General features: G+C 41.6%; 1 protein-coding gene across 2 annotated transcripts in view; it reads left to right on the top strand.

The window, feature by feature from the left end:
• The window catches only part of Usp32 (ubiquitin specific peptidase 32), a 184,699-nt gene that overhangs the window by 2,462 nt on the left and 161,507 nt on the right, over positions 1 to 20,730 (top strand). For both annotated transcript variants that reach the window (XM_017597308.3, XM_039086041.2), the window contains exons 2-3: positions 8,995 to 9,127; positions 10,970 to 11,141. In XM_017597308.3, the coding sequence (XP_017452797.1) occupies positions 9,047 to 9,127; positions 10,970 to 11,141 (253 nt within the window). In that variant the 5' untranslated portion in view covers positions 8,995 to 9,046. The remainder of the gene's footprint in view (positions 1 to 8,994; positions 9,128 to 10,969; positions 11,142 to 20,730) is intronic.

Here is a 20,730-nt window from a genome sequence, read left to right as displayed (position 1 = left end):
GCCCTGCTCACACAATGGTTTTATTATCAAGCATGGGGAGTAGCCTGAACAGACAATTGATAACAGCCAGAGGAATGGCTCAAATACAACAGTAAAACCAAACACAAATCCAGTACTTTTGGGAAACATTCTTCAAAATTCAATTGATCAGAATAAAATTACTCTGTAGGGCAAGTTAACTCATCTAACAATGTTATTCATTGCATATAATATAATCCTAAAAGCTATAAATCATGGGATGCTAGATGGCTCAGTGGATAAGGGCTTTGCCTCCAGGTCTGACAGTCTGAGTTTGATCACTAGGACCCACATGTGGAAAGAAAGAATCAACTCTCAAAACTGTCCTTTGGCCAGATGGTGGTGGCACATGCCTTTAGTCCCAGCACTTGGGAAGCAGAGACAGGAGGATCTCTGAGTTTGAGACTAGCCAGGTCTATAAATGAAGTTCCAAGACTGCCAGCACTGTACAGAAAAACTCTGTCTCAAAAAAACAAAACAAAACAAACATGTCCTCTGATTTATACACACACACACACACACACACACACTCACTCTACACACACACACACACACACACACACACACACACCCCTCCCCCCAAAATGTTTTTTTAAAAAGCTACTCACCATGTTTATTAGATATCCATGAGGTGGGTGTGAGAGCCGAGGCCCATTAGTTTGCCCTCAGTTCACTTCATGCAGGCTGGCATCATCTACTATACTGACTGGACTGGTCTCATAGTAATTGTGTGCCTCCTTACCATAGGTCCACAAGGCAGAGCTTCCAATTTCCTTGTTATATTATTTGAATTAAGCATAGAAAGCAGTTCTGAGTATCTTCTTGAACTTTGCCTTACAGATCTGAAGATCTGTTTCTCTTCTTATCTCTGAGTGGCACAGAAACTTTGTATTCCCCCAAAGAAATCTCCTCTATCCCTTTCCTTGGAGAGAAACTCAGGGATATGTTTAGACTTGCTAAAGAAGGTGTTTTGATTGTAAGGAAAACTATTCAATCATGTAACTAAAGTTTTATCAAAACCCCTAGAAAAGAAAGGACATTCAATTCCTATCACAGCCGTAGTACTGTGATCAGCAAACAGTGCTGACAGCTCCCAGATGAGGCCAAGGCACCCTTACTCCAAGGTCACCAGGGTCTGAATCATTACTTAAAATAGGGCTTGAGGGAATCAAGAAAGCTCTGAAACTGTATGAGAGAACTCATTAAAGACTTTAGGAAGCAGGCCACAACAGCTATAATCTAGGTGAGTGCACTTTTCAACAGTGGTTTGGAGGGTTAAGGTAGGTCTTAAAGACTAAGTCATGGAAGCCCTCAAACAGAGGCACTGGGGAGTGCCCCACACAGGGCTAGTGTTGAGAGGACAGGTGCAGGGGAAGACAGAAAGATTGGCAGTCTAGCTAGCCATATTTCAGGTTCAAATCAAGTATCTGGGGGATTAAAGTAAGTCCGAGCCTTCATGACCACATTCAGTGAAGTTCAAGTGCTATGGGGCTTTCCCTGAGCGGTGTTTGGGGGCGGGGGTGGGGGGGATTAGTTTTGCCTGGGCCAATCCAAGGAACCCAGCCAGGCCTGTCAGAACAGGCATAAGGCTAGGGCCTTACCTCCCTGGCTGACAGGATATAGATCTTTCCAAGCACACAGAGCATAAACAACTCTTTATCTCTGATGCTGCTGCTCTCCAAACAGTTCTCACAACATATTTTGTAGTTGTTTCCCCTGCTTTTAGCTGAATTTTTGCTGTAGTTTTCCATTTAATGAAGGTTCACTTAATTTCACTTTTTTTTTTTTTTTTTGGTTCTTTTTTTCGGAGCTGGGGACCGAACCTAGGGCCTTGCGCTTCCTAGGCAAGCGCTCTACCACTGAGCTAAATCCCCAACCCCTGTCATAATGTTTTAATTTGGGCTCCTTGCTCTAAAAATATCTTGTTAGGGTATCAAAATGACATGGCAGAATGACAACCTCAGAACTTCAGAGCATGTTTCTAAATATCTAATAAAATGTACATGTCTAGGGTGCTGTCAAACTGCTGGGCCTAAAGATTTCTAATTTCCTTTTACAGGACGATTTTCTTTCTTAAGATGAGGTTTTTTATTATTTTTTTTGTTTTGTTTGGTTTGGTTTTGTTTTTTGGAGATGAGTCAGAATGAGTCAGAATGAACGCAGAGTAAACACTTAGCACTTGAGTTGGGAATGATTTTAGAGGGAAAAAAAATCATCTACAATTTTGCAAACATTTCCCCCAGGAAAGAGTTTGCCTCCTCTCTTCCAGGGTACTGGGTTTTGCCTACCAGATTAGTGGTTCTACGAGCAGTGTTAATATCAAAGTTTTCTAGACCGTGAAAAAGAAATTACCTTGTAGACCACGGCAGTAGAATCCTGTTTAAATCAGCAATCCATGATCCCAGTTTCTAGCCCAGAGCTCAACAAATATTTGTTGAATTGAATGAATGACTGAATGGATAGATGCTCCTGGTATTAATGAAGAGAAAGTTGTTAACCACTGGTCCCAGAACTCCTTGTAGGAAGTAGCTTCAAAAGCTGCTGAGGCAGAAGATACCTGAGGCTATTGCCAAAGAGAGTCAGTTGATCTAATCCGAAGCAGAAAATCAGAAACTGGGCTGGGTTTTTTAATTTGATCTGGAAAGTTTCCAAAAGAAAGGGAAGCTAGATGGGCTCTGTAGAGATAAAAGATTTCAAAGCAGACAGGATGAGAAATGTCGGGGAAGCTGAGCATAGGTTGGGTAAAACACTCCTGGGAGCTGGGTAGCTGAACACATTATCAATGTGGACTGTATGTGTTTACTGTGTGATAGAAGATACACCATTCACCACAATCCACAAATGTCCATTTAATCCCCAGTCTAGTGGAAAGCCTTGGACACGGGTTTGGTTTGGAATGGGATGAATTAACTTCCGAGAGATAAAAAGGTAATGTTGGGGGAGGGGCAGGAGACGACTATAGAGGAGGACTGCAGGGTACAGACGGTATAAAGGGGCAAATGAAACAATGGGAGGGGCTTTAGCTAGGGAGTGAGTGCAATATAGAAGAGGAGGACAGAGCAATAAATAACACTGGGTGTTTGGAAAAGCCATAGAGGAACATATTATTTAATAAACAAGTGATTATATATGTTACATATATAACATAATATATGATATATACTATATGTTATATATATGATATACATGTATATATATGTATATGGCTATCAGTAGTCAGACTCAGCATAAAGTCTATGAAGAGTAACAACCACGAGTCCAGCAAGACACCCTCAATGGTGCTTTATCTTGAGAATGACCAAGAGTTGTCTGCCTAGACGACAGGCCCACTTAATAGGAGGGAGTTCATGTCTGGCATTATTAGCCTAGTTAACCATCCAGAGCTGGAGGGGTCACAGACTGTTAGAACTGCCGCTTTCCTATCAGTCCATCCTTATGTCCACAGATGAGTGTGGCACTGCCTTTCACCAAGGAAGCTTCTTTTTGCAGCAGATAGAGATTATTATAGAACTCGACAACAGGTCACAATGCAGAGAGTAAGTAGCCAGTGGGGGTCTTTAGCTCCAAATGTCAGAGTGCAAGCATGACACTTAAGGCTCTGAGGGCAGAAAGAGCGTAAGAGTCAGAGGACCAGGACCTGCTGCTAGAGTCTCCTACTCATACCAGGGAAACTGCACCCATGAATCTCAACAATATGGTTCTCTAAAAGAGACCTGCACAATGACTTTCCAATGTTGGTGGGAAATTTAATGTGACCCAATGCCTTTAGATGAAGAGCTATTGTGAAATCAATGGCTGCTGAGAGGAAGAATCAGTCTTCTCTAAGGGTGAGTCCTCTGACAAGTTATCCAGTCCCAAGTGGTCATCCCCAAGCTATAGGAGCAACACTAAATGGATTCAGTAGGTGTACATCTCCATATCTGTCTATCTGCCTGTCTGTCTGTCTGTCAACCTATAAAGAAGAATTTGAGAGGAAGTAGGAGTAGATGCAAGAGAAGTTACATTAAGGGGGTAGAAATAATGTATAGTAGTAATATAAGGAATACTAAAAAATTAAAATTTAGAAGGCAATAAAAGGACGATGATAAGAAATGGTGATACAGAGCAAAACAATGCAGGCATCAAAAAAAAAAAAAACTAAAGCAGGAGCAGGAAGCAATCGAAGACACCGTCATAATGACATAAATTTCTAAGAATTTAGAGACACCTTGAGAAGCACTTTAAGCTTCCATGATCTACGGGTTAGTGGCCCAACTCAACTTCTCTAGAATTTAAGGAGCTGGGAATCCAGGAACTAAAAGGTTACATTTAATTATCTTGTAATTTTCAGAGCTATATAATGTTCCATTGCTTAACCAGTGTGTGTTAATACACTTTGGCTCATTCTTTTGTTCAATGAGAGGATTCTTTGTCTTTCTGAACTCCGGGTATGAATTAGGCATGTCTTGAGTAAATCTATAAACCCGAGGTCATCATAGGGTCAAACCAGCATTCTCCTTTGAAATTGCTTTTGATACCCATCAAAATCTGATGCTGGGCTGTGAGATTGAGGCCAGTCTGGTTTATATAGTGAGTTCCAGGACAGCCAAAGCTACATAGTGAGAGCCTGTCTCAAAAAAACCAAACCAAACCAAACAAACACCCAAACAACAACACAAGTCAGAGCTATATAGCACCTGTGGGCACAGCTCAGTGGTGGAGCATATACAAGACCCAAGTGTAAGCCCAACAGTGGTGGGGCACGCCTTTAATCCCAGCACTTGGAGGCATAAGTAGGTGGATTTCTGGGAGTTTCAGGCCTGGCTGGTCTACAGAGTGAGTTCCAGGACAGCCAGGGCTACACAAAGAAATCCTGTCTTAAAAAAACAAAACTAGGGGTTGGGGATTTAGCTCAGTGGTAGAGCGCTTGCCTAGCAAGCGCAAGGCCCTGAGTTCAGTCCCCAGCTCTGAAAAAAAGAAAAAAAGAAAAAAAGAAAAAAAACAAAACAAAACAAAAAAACAACAACAAAACAACAACAACAACAACAACAACAACAACAAAAACCAAAACTAAGGGCTGGAAAGATGGCTCAGTGGTTAAGAGCACTGACTGCTCTTCCAGAGGTCCTGAGTTCAAATCCCAGCACCTGCATGGTGGCTCACAACCATCTGTAATGGGATCTGATACACTCTTCTGGTGTGTCTGAAGACAGCTACAGTGTACTCATATATATTAAATAAATAAATAAATCTTAAAACAAACAAAACTAAACTAAACCCAAAAGAACAACAGCAATAACAAACTATCTGAAGAATAGAGTAGGAAAAGGGAAGAATGGTAAGTTTTCAATTGAAAAATGGAAAATACTACAGCTACCAAGTGATAGAGGATAAATGCCAACCATATCTTCTGGTCACTCTGTCCTCACACATAACGTTCTAACACGGATGAGGACACCTCTGCCCTAGTTGTCTAAAGACACACACACACACACACACACACACACACACACACACACACACACCCTAAAACGTAAATGAAAACAAAAACCATTGCCCTAGTCTAATTATGAGAGAAACATTAGATAAACACAGGTTAGGAGATAGCCTGGCAGTCCTACTTGAAACAATAAAGGACATAAAAATAAGAAAAGAGAATAAATTGTTGCAAAGAAAAGATAGGGCAACACAATGGCTAAGCTACAGGGCAGAACCTTGAAGTGGAACAGAAAACAAGCATCTTAGAAAAAGCTGTGAAATCCAGAAGAATCCTGAGTTACTTAATAATATATCAATGTGGACTTCTAGCTTTAACAATTGTATCGCGATACTGTGTTAACAGTGGACTAAATGACTAAGGCATATATATTACAGGAACTCTATATAATAATTCTTATACTTTTTCCCCAAAAACTCTTAGATGTTTGTAAATCTAGGATTATTTCAAACTTTAAGAAATTGGAGGTTGGGGATTTAGCTCAGTGGTAAAGGCCCTGGGTTCAGTCCCCAGCTCCAAAAAAAAAAAAAAAAAAAAAAAAAAAAGAAAAGAAAAAAAAAAAGAAATTGGAAATGAAAACTAGCTGTGTCATATAATCCAGCCACTCCAGTTCTGAGGGACATCCAAAGGAATAAAACCAGCTTGTAACAGAGATGCCTGCACACTGATGACAATGGCAGCCCTGTCCCCAATGGCTGAATGGTGCAGTCAGCCTGCATACCTATCGAGAAATGAATTGGGGCTGGAGAGATGGCTCAGTGGTTAAGAGCACTGACTGCTCTTCCTGAGGTCCTGAGTTCAATTCCCAGCAACCACATGGTGGCTCACAACCATCTGTAAAGAGATCCGATGCCCTCTTCTGGTGTATCTGAAGACAGCTACAGTGTATTTATATATAATAAATGAATAAATAAATCTTAAAAAAAAAAAGAAAACCTAAAAATAAATTTAAAAAAAAAAGGAAATGAATTGGTAACAAAAATGTATACGTACACAGTGGACTATTTCTCAGCCAAAATCCCATATAGAAAAATGGATGGAACTGGAGATCATTGTATGAACAAGATAAGACAGACTCAGAAAGAAGCCACATTTCTCTCACATGCGGAATCTTGATTTTTTTTTTTTTTTTTTTTTTTTTTTTGGAGCTGGGGACCGAACCCAGGGCCTTGCACTTCCTAGGTAAGCGCTCTACCACTGAGTTAAATCCCCAACCCCTTGATTTAAAAAATAGTTCCTACCCACATACACATACATCCCTGTGCATGCATGAGAAGAAGGGGAACTATGAAAGGAAGGGACATAAGTACAGTGGGAGCGGGATGCGATCAAAGCATACTATATGCATGTAGGGAAATGAATATAACATCACACAAATCCATTTTTTTAAAGATTTATTGATTTATTATAAATGAATGCACTGGTGTATCTGTCTTTAGACACACCAGAAGAGAGCATCAGATCCATTACAGATGGTTGTGAGCCACCATGTGGTTGCTGGGACTTGAACTCAGGACCTCTGGAAGAGCAGTCAGTGCTCTTAACCACTGAGCCATCTCTCCAGCCCACAAATCCATTTTTATGTATAATTAATATGTGCAGTTTAAAACTTTTACAAGTTTGGGATTGGGTTCAGCTCAGTGGTGGAGGGACTTGAATTCATGTTCAAAGTCCTAGGTTTGATCCTCAGCACCACAGAAACCCAAAATAAAACTTGAGCTGTCTAGCCTTTGGTCAGGCTCAGAGAGGACATATACTGTATGACCTGAACTTTCTGCTTTAAGGGGCGGTACACTAGTTTGGGCTATGTAGCAGAGTAGGTTTGAAGGAATCTCCATTGACAAAGATTCTCAGGTTACAAAAATATTTGGGGTTCAGGGTAAAGCCTAGAGGTAGAGTTCTTGCTCACCCATCTAAGGGTCCTAAGCTTGATCTTGAGTGGAGAAGAGACAGAGAGAGGAACAGAAAGAGGGAGGAAGGGGTGTCGCGTCTCTGTGCCAAGGAAGATGCTCTTTATTTAAGGGGTTAAATCTGGTCTCCTTGCTGCACTATGGAGGAATTTAGCCATAGAAGTTTTCTGTGTGTATCAATTTCATATTGAGGTAGCTTACAAAGCTGTAACTCTGTCCAGAATAGTTGAACAAAATGAAATTGGTGGGCTGGAGAGATGGCTCAGAGGGTAAGAGCACTGACTGCTCTTCCAGAGGTCCTGAGTTCAATTCCCAGCAACCACATGGTGGCTCACAACCATCTGTAATGGGATCTGATGCCCTCTTCTGGTGTGTCTGAAGACAGCTATGGTGTACTCATATACATAAAATAAATAAAAGATCTTTTAAAAAATTAAAAAAAAAGAAAGAAATTGGTGTACTAGACAGAGGCAAACAGGCTCCATCTGGGGGAGTTTGGAAAGTATCATAATTACATATTAATCTATTATGATACAAATGCATGGTATAGTTAGAAATGTGAAGTCCTTGTGCCTCATCTCAGATGGATACAAAAGCCCGGGAGAAGGACAGCATGGAGGTTGAACGGTGTTAGCCAGGGATGTTTTTCTAAAATAAAACACAGAGCAGCCAAATTTGATAGGATGGGTTGGCAAGGAGTGGGGAGAACATGATCATTTCTCTGGTGGAAGGAACGGCATCATTACATTACAGAGGTGGTGTGGTGGGGAAGAATGGTGTTGAGGAAGTGGAATCTCTGTACTTTCACTGGAGTGGAGAAACCAGATCAGAAAATAATAAGGTCAAGGAAGGAGGTCCCCAAGCTAAGTCTTAGTTTGATCTCTAAGCTGACTCCCATGGGTTAGAGCAGAAAGCTGGTGTATGGAAGAGAAGTGAGAAGGCTAAAGGAAGAGCGAGATAAAGGAACACACACAAGTGCTTGACAGAGTTAAGTGTTTGGAGACAAAAGTTTCTGTACGCATTTGATTCCTGGAAAGGTTTTTTTTGTTTTGTTTTGTTTTGTTTTTGCCACTTGTGAAAGGAAATAGACTGTTTATAAGCTTAGTCCGGACCTTTTATACCTTGGAGAATTCATTCATCAAATATACATTGACTGAATACACACTAAGGATGTAGGAGTGAGTGGCAAGCTGTTATTTGGAACATTTGCCCCTGGAGGAAGGAGAGAGGCTCCTAAGACTCAGGAAACTAAGAAAACCCATCAGGCTCAGAGAGCTTATGAACCTTATAGGACTGGGGTAGTTACAGGAGCTTCAAGGACAGTCTCGAGGCATTGTAGCGATTGCTGGAAGAGAGGAGATTCAGAGTAGAGTTGCCTACACATTGAGCAGGGAGCTTCAGGATGGTAGGCGTGAGGGTTATCTATGCTGGGTGATGTTTTTGGTGACAGAGCTGCCTTTGAGTCACACATGCTAAAATGACCCCTTGGTGACGTTTGTGTAGGTGACCTTAGTAAGTTTGTTGGCTCATCAAGGTAAACTTCAGTGAACTGTTTCCTTGTCTGACATTGCTCTCTTTCCTGGAATGAAGAAGATTTTCAGATCTCCCCAGGAAGCATCGAACAGCTGTCACCTGACAGAGAATGACAGAAGAGGTTGTCGGGGAGGATGTGCATGGCCCTGTGATGGAGATGAGGCATGGAACTGAGGCCGGTCCGTCTCCGGTAGAGTATCAACGGGGGGTAATTTCAGCACAGATACCTTTCCTCCTGTGGTATGGGATGATGTATGTGTCCCTGTTGTACTGGCACTTGCACATTCTCTGGGACATGTAGCAAAGGCTGAGTCATCTGAGAATGGAGCATCCATGGGGTGTCCATTTTTCTCTACAAGCTTGGTGAATGGGATCTGCCATGGGAGTATGGGGATGCCCTGCAGTGGCTGATGGGATAGTGGATATATTCCAGTTTCCGGAACCAGCGTGGATAGGATGGGATGGAATCATTAGCAGGCTGTGGCAGCAGTTGTGTGGCCTTTGCTGTGGGTGATAAGGCATGAAACTGTGGCCCCGACATCAGTCCAGAAAGCCCTTTCCTGTAGAAGGGAGGAATCACAAAGATAAAAGGACAAATGCTAATATTCACATTCATCTTTGATTTGGCAGGAAAAGGGGAGGATGAAAGGGAGGTGTTGGCTTGACATTTCTCATGGCTTGGCAGAAGTATGGAAAAGAAACTACAAATTAGATCTACAAAGTCCTTCCTGAGATCCAAGACTTAGAACCTGTGGGAAGAATCAGGAGGAAGCACTAAGTAGAAATGATAGGAAATATCCCTCAGGGCTATCTTTAATGGAGGGGGAAGGAGAAGCATGACTTAGCAAACGCTGGGGGCTGCAATAAGGGCCCAGAACAGGAAACCGTTGTAATCATGGAATGTTCTTCAGCTGAGAAATTGGGGAACAAGGGATCCAAGAGTCCTCACTGCCTGGTTTGTGATGCTGTGGGACACAGGGTGGAAGACTGTCTCCTTGAGACAAAGGTTACATAATCTGAGGTAGTATGAGGATAATCAGTACCTGATGAGCTGGCTCAAATGAGACCATAGGGACACTGGGTTATCAAGAGCTGAGATCTTTGTGGATGTTAAGTGTGAGAGGAAGTCACAAGACAGTAACAACAGGCCTGGACATATGAGTGGGAATGTTTGATCCCTACTTCACCAGAACTGGTAGGATCATATTCGCAGAATAATTAAAAAAACTTGTTTCAGCGTGAACTCTGGGACTGGCGTAGGACTGCAGTGGCTTTGCTGGGTCCCATGGTGGGACATGATCTTTATGAGGTATAGCTCCAGGAGATTTCAGTGACTTCGATGGGCAAATCAGAAGGGCTCATAAGGTGCTAAACATTCAAGAGGTTATAGGGATGGTGGAAAAGGCTGAACAGACAAAAAGATATCTGGTTCATTCAAAGGCAAACGGAGTAAAATTAGCGTTGAACTAGAGTTTCTAGGATCCGTGAAATAATTCAGAGCCTGGACAGCAGTTCACCAAAGGACTGAAAGAAGTAAATGATAGAGGTATAGAGGAAAGGATTTAAAATTCTTACAGTTAGACATCCAGACTGTGCTATATACATTTCTCTCCTGCAAGAAAGTATACTGGGGACAGATATTGTTCACCAGTCAAGTGCTCTTTGCAAAGCCAGGTGTGATGGATAGAGACAGGGTAACTCTTGCATAGGAGCCTATTAGACCCCGGAGCAGGATCTAGCAACAAGCACAGTAGTCACAGACATAGCCCTGCCCCCTTTCGGCCCTGGGCCAGACCAAGCAGTGTTAGCAGGCTGTGGTGACATCATTAGGTCTAGGGGACTGTGCAGCAGCTGCAGAGCTGTGCTCCAGGGTGAGGAAGCTGGATGACTAATGTAAAATGACTGTGAATGGTGGAGGGCCTTGTAATTTAAAAAACATTCCCTCCCCCAGCTGATGAATTCCAAGATCAACCGGCAATTACTTGGAACTTGAAAACATTATTTATGAATTGTGTGTGCATTTTATGTGCAGGCATTCATGTGCCACAGGGTGTCCTGTGGCCAGAAGACAGCTGAGGAAGCTGACTCTCTCCCTTCACCGTGTGAGTTCTGGGAATTGAATTCAGGTCATCAGGCTGAGGGCGTGGAGGCAAGACCTTTACCTGCTGAGTCATCTTACCAACCCTTTCCTTGGGAGTTTGAAGGTGGGCCACACGCTCAGTAAAAAGGTTTCAATGCTAACCCTTGATTTCTTACAGATTTGGAAAAACATCTGAAAGAACTGGTGAAAATACCAGTTAAAGATTTTTAAAGAAGATGTCATGCTTGGATAACAAAACAAAACAAAAAACTCTCAGGAGCCATAGATTATTGAGTACAATCCAAAAAGGAAGAACGTCCAGTGCAGAAGTTCAAGGGTTCTTGAGATGCCCACAGCAATAGTCTATTGCCACTGCTGCTGCATAGCAGACCTAGAGTGTTAGACTCAGTTTCTGAAGATACCACACTATATACTTTGGTTATAGAAAATGGAGAGAAGAAGCCGGGACTGAGCTGGAAGTGCTCTCCCCTGTTGGCTGGCTTCCATGGACTGGAAGGTGACTGTAGGCTGCTGGGAATAGTTGATGGCAAACCTCAGTTATGAACCCTGGATTCTCTCCTCTCAAACTTCTAGGCAAGGTGTGCTTACTGGCTCAACAGTGCCACAACCACTGTGGATGTGACCACCTAGTTTTCCACTGGACCTAAGATTCATTCATACTATAGGAGGAAAATTATGATGAAAAATTGTGCTAGAACACCATGACCAAAAGCAACTTGGGAGTGGGGGGAAGGGTTTATTTCAACCTCTAGGTCCCAAACACAGTCCATCATGAAGAAAAGTCAGGGCTCAAGGCAGGAGCCTGGAGTCAGGAGCTGATGCAGAGGCCATGGGGGAGTTCTGTGTACCAGCTTGCTTCCATGGCTTGTTCAACTTGCTTTCTTGTAGAATCCAGGACCACCAGCCCTGAGGTAGCACTGCCCACAGTGAGCTGGACCCTCCCACTTCAATGGGAGTCAAGAGAATGCATTATAGGCTTGCCCACAGAACAATTTGCTGGGTGTGATTGTCTCAGTTGACGTTCCCTCTTCCCTAATCACTCTGACTTGTTGACAAAAGAACTAGCCAGGTACTGTTAAGCCAGGACAAAATCCTGTAACTGGGAAGGTCATAAGTCCTAGTAGTGAAGTTTACTATTGTTGTTTTGCTTAACAGATATGGTATGCTGTCAAATTATCATATATATGTATATATAGGTATATATATAGGTATATATATGGATATATATAGTTATAGTTATGCCAACAGATTACTACTGCCATCAGATTTGTTCATAGAGAATAACATTTCACAGTGGTTGATGGTTACTACAGAGACTTACAACTGGGCAATCTATTGTGAACAAGTGACTATTGTTATGACACAGGGGCACAATGCATAAACCTTTATAAATGAAGGAAAATATTCAGACATTTGTATCATGTCCTCCGGGGGCATAATATAAGAGGTGGCAGACAGAACAAAAGAGCTGGAAGGAAGGGTAGAGAGTTGTATCGCTATTTCCTACAAGTTGAAACAGTCCCTTCTGAACCAGGTGCCGGGGACATTATTATAATCCTGGAAGGAAGAAGCAGAGGGCCAGGAATTCAAGGTCATCCCCAACTACACAGTAAGATTGAGACCAATCCGTGTTAGATGAGATCTTTTCTGGGGGGCAGATATGTGAAATGGAAGGGAAATGAAAGGGAAGGGAAGAAAGAGAAAAAAGAACAAAAGGTAAGGGAAGAAAGAAAAAGGAAGAAGGGAGTCTTTACAAGACTCGGGAAGCTAAAGAAACAGGATCAAGAAACTTTTAGAACTCTCAAGGTAGCTAGGTGTGGTGGTACACATCCTTTATCCTAGGCCTTGGGAGGCAGAGGCAGGCAGATTTCTGAGTTCCTGGCCAGCTTAATCTACAGAATGAGTTCCAGGACAGCCAGGGCTACATCAGAGAAACCTTTACATAAGAAGTAAATAACTGCTGGGAGAGAGGAGACTCCCTGGTAGAAAGAAGCTGTCTTCAGGGAGAGCAGAGAGGACCAGGGCTGCAGTTTTGTGAATCATCACACATGCTGTGGTGGGGCTTTCTTTTTTTTTTTTTTTCGGAGCTGGGGACCGAACCCAGGGCCTTGCGCTTCCTAGGCAAGTGCTCTACCACTGAGCTAAATCCCCAACCCCGTGGTGGGGCTTTCTGATGAATCTACCTCTGAGTTGTGTTTGCTTCTCTAACCCCAATAAACTCACTGGCTTGGGGAGATAATTTCTTTGGTCTGACACAGGTGTTTTAACCAGAACGAACAGACATTTGTTCATGCCTCAGAAGCAGTCACACAACACAAGTCTACACAACACTAGTCTTTGTTCTTAAAGAGCTGTCTGTCAAACTAGAGGAGAGAGACAAGGCCAACTATCTCAGAAATTTGTGACTATGAGAAGCTATGAGTCATATTGTAGCTCAGTTGGTAGAGTGCCTGCTCAGTAAGCAGAGTATTCTGAGTTTGATTCTCCAGGACTGCCTAAACCCAGTGAGATGGTACCCCTGTAATCCCGGTTCCCCAGTGACAAAAGACTCAGCAGTCATAGGAAGGAGGGTCAGAGGTTTAAGGTCATCCTCGGTCATCCTTAGCTCTAGAGAGAGATCAATGCCTTAAAAATAAAAGTTAAGGGGTTGGGGATTTGGCTCAGTGGTAGAGCACTTGCCTAGCAAGCACAAGGCCCTGGGTTCAGTCCCCAGCTCCGAAAAAAAGAAAAGAAAAAAAAAGTTAAATACAAGATAGTTAGTTTCTTTCACAGGATATTTTTCATTATTTTTGGTTTTTTAAAGATTTATTTATTTATTACACTGTAGCTGTCTTCAGACACACCAGAAGAGGGCATTGGATCTCATTACAGATGGTTGTAAGTCACCATGTGGTTGCTGGGACTTGAACTCAGGACCTCTGGAAGAGCAGTCAGTGCTCTTAACCACTGAGCCACCTCTCCAGCCCTACTTTTGGTTTTTGAAACAGGGTCTCCCTGTACAGCCTGGGATAACTTTAAATAAACAATTTTCTGGCCTTGGCCTGTCAAGTGTTAGGATGTGAGTTTAGCTGTTTTGATTTATTTTCAATTTTTAGAAAGTCTTTTTAGAAGGTTAAGGCAGGATATGATAACTTTAGTCCATTCAAGGAGCTCAAGACTATTCTGGTCAACAATAGCAGAATCTTATGTCCAGAATAAATAAAATGAAAAAAATGTTAAGTGTAAAGATCAGTGGGATATGCACACACACATACATACATACATACATACTTACTTACACACACACACACACACACACACACACACACGTACGTACGTACATTTTTTTTTTTTTGGTTCTTTTTTTCGGAGCTGGGGACCGAACCCAGGGCCTTGCGCTTCCTAGGTAAGCGCTCTACCACTGAGCTAAATCCCCAGCCCCACATACGTACATTTTGAACAATGTCTCATTTATTCCAGGCTGGTCTTAAAGTCATACACCCTTCTAACTGAGGATAAATTTGAAATTCTGACCCTTCTGCTTGTACCTGTCGGTGCTGGAATAGAGCATCAAACCATATCTAGTTTATGGGGTCCAGTGGATCAAGCCCAGAGCTTCAGGCATGCTAGGCAAAGCGGTGGTTTTTTTTTTTTTTAAGATTAGTTTTTAATGTGTGTGGATGTTTTGCTTGTATGTTCTGTGTACCATGTGTTTCTAGTGCCCTTGGAAGACAGAAAAGGGTGATGGGTCTTGTAGGACTGAAGTTAGAGACTCTCAGTCTGCCATGTTGGGTGCTGGGGAACCAAACTTAGATCCTCTGGAAAACCAGAGTTCCTGACCCCTGAGCCATCTTTGTAGCCCCAAATTTTCCACTGTTTGAGCCACATTCCTAGATAGTACTTATTCCTATTTTTGAAATAGGGTTTCAAATGTTGTGTAGGCTGTTTCTAGAGCAACTGAGCCCACAGCCACACCTGGTTCAGTATTTTAAGTGTAGAGCTTAGTGAGTTTTAGCAAACATGTATTTATAATTTGAGCAGTCACAATCAAAGTATAGCGTGTTCATCAGTCCCCAAAGTTTTCTCGCCTTTCTCTGCCCTTCTGCTCGCAGCTCCGTGTAACCTTCACTTTGCATCTCATTATTCTAGGTCAATTTTTTTCTAAAAGTTCAGCTGGATAAACCAAACACAATAAACTTTTCCCTATTTGATTCATTTTGCTTTTGGTTTTTGTTGTTGTTTGTTTGTTTGTTTGTTTGAGACAGGGTCTCATGTAGCCTCAACCTCTTCATATAGATAACACTGACTTTGAACTCCTGATCCTCTTGTTTCTACCTCTTAAGGGTTAGGATAGCAAGCAAAACTCACTAAGCCTGCCTGGAGCATAATGTGTTTGACATTCATCCACGTTGCTCATGATCACTTAAGTGTCTCTACTCTTGTTTCAACACAGGATCTCTTCTAACCCAAGCTGGCCTCGAACTTTGTAGTCAAGGATGACTTTAAACTCCTGATTCTCCTATCTCCACCTTCCAACTGCTGTGCTTATAGGAAAGTGCCACAATATCCAGTTTTAAGCAGTACTAGGGATAGAACCCAAGTTCTCATGCATACTAGGTGTACTGGCTGGTTTCGTGTGTCAACTTGACACAAGCTGGAGTTATCACAGGAAAATGAGCCTCAGTTGTGGAAATGCCTTCATAAGACTCAGCTGTAAGGCATTTTCTCAACTAGTGATCAATGGAAGAGGGCCCAACTCATTGTGGGTGGTGCCCTGGGCTGGTGGTCTCAGGTTCTATTAGAAAGCAAGCTGAGCAAACCAGGGGAAGCAAGTCAGTAAGTAACAACCCTCTATGGCCTCTGTATCAGGTCCAGCTTCCTGACCTGTTTGAGTTCCAGTCCTGACTTTCTTTGGTGATGAACAGCAATGTGGAAAGTGTAAGCTGAATAAAACCTTTCCTCCCCAACTTGCTTCTTGGTCATGATGTTTGTGCAGGAATAGAAACCCTGACTAAGACGCTAGGCAAGCATTTAACCAACTAAGCCATACACTGCAAGCCCCTCTCTTTCATTATTAACATCATTATTTTGAAACAAGTCTTGATCTGTGCTCCATACTGGTCTGGAGCTTACTTTGAGCAATTAAGTCTGGCCTCAGTCTCCCGAGGTATGAGTCAACATGCTTGTGCTTGGCTTAGACTATAAATACAAACACAGGTGTACACACACACACACACACACACACACACACACACACACACACACACACAGCTATCTAGATGCTCCAGAGCCTTTTGTTGAAGACAATCTTGTATTTGCTATTTACTGTTAGGGGACAGATCATTTAGTTTAAAACAGTAATTTTCCCATGGCAGTGGCTCAGCTTTGTGACTGAATTCAGTGTTGATTTGACGTTGCAATCAAGATAATAGCCTGAAAGGGGGGGCAGCCATCTGAAGGTTGGACAGGATCTAGGCATCCACTTCCAACGTGCCTCACACACATGCCTGACAACTTACTCCTGGCTGTTGGCTGGAGCCCTTAGTTCTTTACTACGCTGCTTTGTGCATAGAATTTATTCCAGCACCTTCCAGCACTACAGACACGCCAGGTTTCTATAGAAGGTAATAAATTTGTTGGCGGCAAGCCACCGAGTTCATGGTACTTTATCATTCAGTAGACAACCAATACACTGGATGGGATGTAGCTCAGTGGTGGAGTGCTTGAATAGCATGCCTGAGGCTCTGGGTTTCTTCCCCAGCACTGAAAGAAACAATAAAATGTAATAGCCTAATGCCACAAAAGGTGTTTCCTCATCTTTTCTCCTCTGTGGGCACTTGCTTTGGGTGAGAATAACTGCCACACTAAAATTTTCATCTCATATGATGTAGTTTTCTTTTTTAAAGATTGGTATGTTTATTTTGCTTAGCGTGTGTGTGTGTGTGTGTGTGTGTGTGTGTGTGTGTGTGTGTACATATGGAGGTCAGAAGACAACTTGAAGGAATAGATTTCTTTCCTTCCATGTGGGACCTCAGGTCCTCAGGCTTGGTAGCAAGCATCTTTACCCGCTGAGCCATTTTGCTGGTCTTATGTATTTTTTTCAACTCTAAAAGCTTTCTTCTTTTTTATGTCTTCTTTTCTGTACTTTTAATCCTTGAATATAAGTATTGCCCACTGATTATGTGTCTCTTTCTGTTGATTGACTTTTCTCCTTTTAGTTCTTGCTTCTTGGCATATGTAGTATTTTATTTATGTTTTTAGTATCTGCTAGAGTGTGACACAATTAAGGGTCTGTACTCTATAGACTTGTCTTAAAGACTATAGGTTTTGTTGTCTTTGTTTGATTGAGACAGGGTTTATACATAACGCTGGTTGACATGGAACTATGTAGGCTGGTCTCACACTCTTGCTAACACACCTGCCTTAGACTCCTGAATGCTATTACAGGAAGGAACTATTGTGTTCAGGTTTTGCCCTGAATTTTATTATTTCTGGCTACTGCTTTGGGGTTTGGTTTGTTTATACTTTTCTAAGACCTTGAGATGCATCACCAAGTTATTTTTTTGAGGTCTTAACTTTTTCTTTTTTCTATTCTCTTGAGACAAACTCTGATGTAACCCAGGATGGCATCAAAGTCCTTATTGTAGTTGAAATTGGCCTTGAACTCTTGATCCTCAGGACTGTACCTCCAAAGTACTGAGATTACAGGTATGCACTACTATGCCCAGCTTTTAACTTTTTAATAAAAAGCATGCATAAACCGGTGCTGTGCCTGAAAGGTTCTGATAACTTGTGCTTTCATTTTCATTTGATTATAGGAATTCTTTAAAATTTTTTTAAAACAATATTTATTTTTTCTAAGGATTTATTTATTTATTATAAATACACTGTACTGTACACTGTAGCTGTCTTCAGACACACCAGAAGAGGACATCAGATCTCATTAGAGTTGGTTGTGAGCCACCATGTGGTTGCTGGGAATTGAACTCAGGACCTCTTGGAAGAGTAGTCAGTGCTCTTAACCACTGAGCCATCTCTCCAGCCCAACAACATTTATTTTAATTGTGTTTGTGTATTCAACAGAGAGCACAAGCATCAGATCCCTCAGGGCTGGATTTATAGGCAGTTTTTAAGTGGCCAAATGTGAAGGCTTGGAACTGAACTTGGGTTCTCTATAAGAACAATGTCTGCTTTTATCAGCTAAGCTATCTTTCTCCAGAACAGATTCTATGAAATCTTAAAATGTCTTCCTTGGGTTTTTCAATCACCCATGTAAGAGTCTACTGTTCACTATCCAAGTACCTGCTCAATATTTGTGGTTTTTCTTGTTGCTGGTTTCTAGTTTTTTTCCACTGTGATCTGATAAGAGATAATATGTTATTTTAAGTCTGTATTTGCTGGATCTAAACTATGATATATTTTAGGGAAAGGTGCATGTGCTACTGTTGCCATGTATTCTTTATTTGTTGGATGGAACTTTTTTTGTACCTATGTGTTAAGCCCATTAGAGCTATGATGCCGTTCAACTCTGAAGTTCCTTTGTTGAGTTTAAGTCAATGCCTATCTGCTAATGAAACTGCCTACTATTCTATTATTCCATCAGGACCAATATGTTCTTTTATGTAGATTACATTTTTATCATGTTGAAGCTTCAGTGTTTGGTCCACATATATTTACAATGTTATGCAAGCTCTCTCTCTCTCTCTCTCTCTCTCTCTCTCTCTCTCTCTCTCTCTCTCTCCAGAATGGCTATGTATTTTAGGCTGGTTTGGAACTCAGGTCAATCTTCCTGTCAATCTCCCAACTGTTGGGATTGAGTTACTATTCCAGCATTGCAGTATCTTCATTTTTCCCAAAATATTTAAATTATGTGTATGTCTGACAGTATATATGTCACGAGTGCAAGTGCCCATGGAGGCCAGAGGCACTGGGTTTGTAGTTATAGGCAGTTGTGAGCCTCCTGAAGTGGATGTTGGAAATGGACTCAGGGCCTCTGGAGGAGCAGTACATACACTTTTAACTATTGATCCATTTCTTCAGTCCTATATTATCTTCTTCATGAATTGTTTCTTTTGTTAGTATATACTGACTTTCTTTATGTCTTCTACTAATTTTGTCTTTGTCTACTTTATTATATCGGCTATCCCAGATTGCTTTAAGATCCATTTGCTTGGTAAATTTTATCTCAATTTGTCTTTACCAGTGAGTTGAGTTTCTTAGGAACAATAGATAAATGGACTTTTAAAATCCAGTTGATTAGGTTTTTTTTTTTTTTTTTTTTTTTTTTTTTTTTGGTAGCGTCTCATCAGGTAGGCCCATCTGGCTTGGAACTTGCTATGAAGACCAGGCTTGCCTCAAAGTCAGAGAGATCTACCAGCCTCATACCTGTTTATCTTTTAAATATCGAGTTAAGACCATTTGGTGTTGTTATTTACAGTGTGTATTAATTAATTAATTCTGCTGAGATAGAATACCCTGACAAAGGGCTGGGGATTTAGCTCAGTGGTAGAGCGCTTACCTAGGAAGCGCAAGGCCCTGGGTTCAGTCCCCAGCTCCGAAAAAAAGAACCAAAAAAAAAAAAAAAAAAAAAAAGAATACCCTGACAAAGAGCACTAAGGGAAGAAAGGGTTTCTTTTGCCTTATATTTTCAGAGGTGACTGTCAACCATGGTGGAGTGGGTATGGCAATAGAAGCATGAGGCTTGCCTAGCAGTAATGAAGCAAATCATTACATTTCATCAGCACACAGGGAACAAAGAAAGAGAACAGGAAGTGAGGTGAGGCTATAAAACCTCCAATCCATCTCCAAAGACATACTTCCTCCCACAGGGCTCCATCTCTAAAAGGTCCCATAACATTCTCAAAACAGTGTCACCAGCCAGGTGTTCAAATGCATGCCCCTAAGGAAGGATGTTTCTCATTCAGACCACAACACAGAACACAGTGGTTTGTTAATGCCCGCGATGTTCAATTGTCCTTCTGGTTGGTTGGATTGTTATTATCTTTCCCCCTATTTGCATTAGGGGTTAGGTGTTTGTTGGACATGATGGAGTCTTTCCTAGTTCTCCTATTCAACTATGTTCTTTTCATGAAATGTATTCTTTTGTGTGTTCTATGATTAAGATTCTTCTCCTGTTTAGGATGCCTTTGTGTATTTTCTGCATTGCTGGTTTGATTACCAGAAATTGCTTTAGTTTATGATCATCTTTCCTTATTTCTCTGTCAATTTTTAATTTTTTTTAGCTCATGCTATGTAGCCCTGACTAGACTGGAACTCAGTCTGTAGATCAGGTTGGTTTATAACTCACAGAGTTATAAACCTTTGTCTCTTGAGTACTGTGATTAAAGCACCAAACACATGGAATTTTAAATGTTTAAAAAGTGTGGGCGTGTGTATGTATGTTTGTACATGTGAGTGTGGATGTGTTGTAGGCAAACACCATTCACACAAAACAAACAAAACGGAGGACATGAAAATGTAAGAGATATAACAGCAGGAATTATTGGGGGCCTGGAAGATAGATATGATCAAGATAAATTGTACATATGTACAAAATTATCAAAGAATAAACAGAAATGTTATAAAAAGATAATCTTAGGGCCAGTGAGATGGCTCAGCAGATAAGTCAAACCTGCTGACCAGAATTAATCCCTGGGATCCACATCGTAAAGGGGAAAGGAGACTTCTGTAAAACTGTTCTCTGACCTTCCCAG

The sequence above is a fragment of the Rattus norvegicus genome, chromosome 10, assembly GCF_036323735.1.
Source record: "Rattus norvegicus strain BN/NHsdMcwi chromosome 10, GRCr8, whole genome shotgun sequence".
Lineage (NCBI taxonomy): Eukaryota > Metazoa > Chordata > Mammalia > Rodentia > Muridae > Rattus > Rattus norvegicus.
Note: the sequence above shows the minus strand (reverse complement) of the source record. Positions and strands in the feature narration are given on the sequence as shown.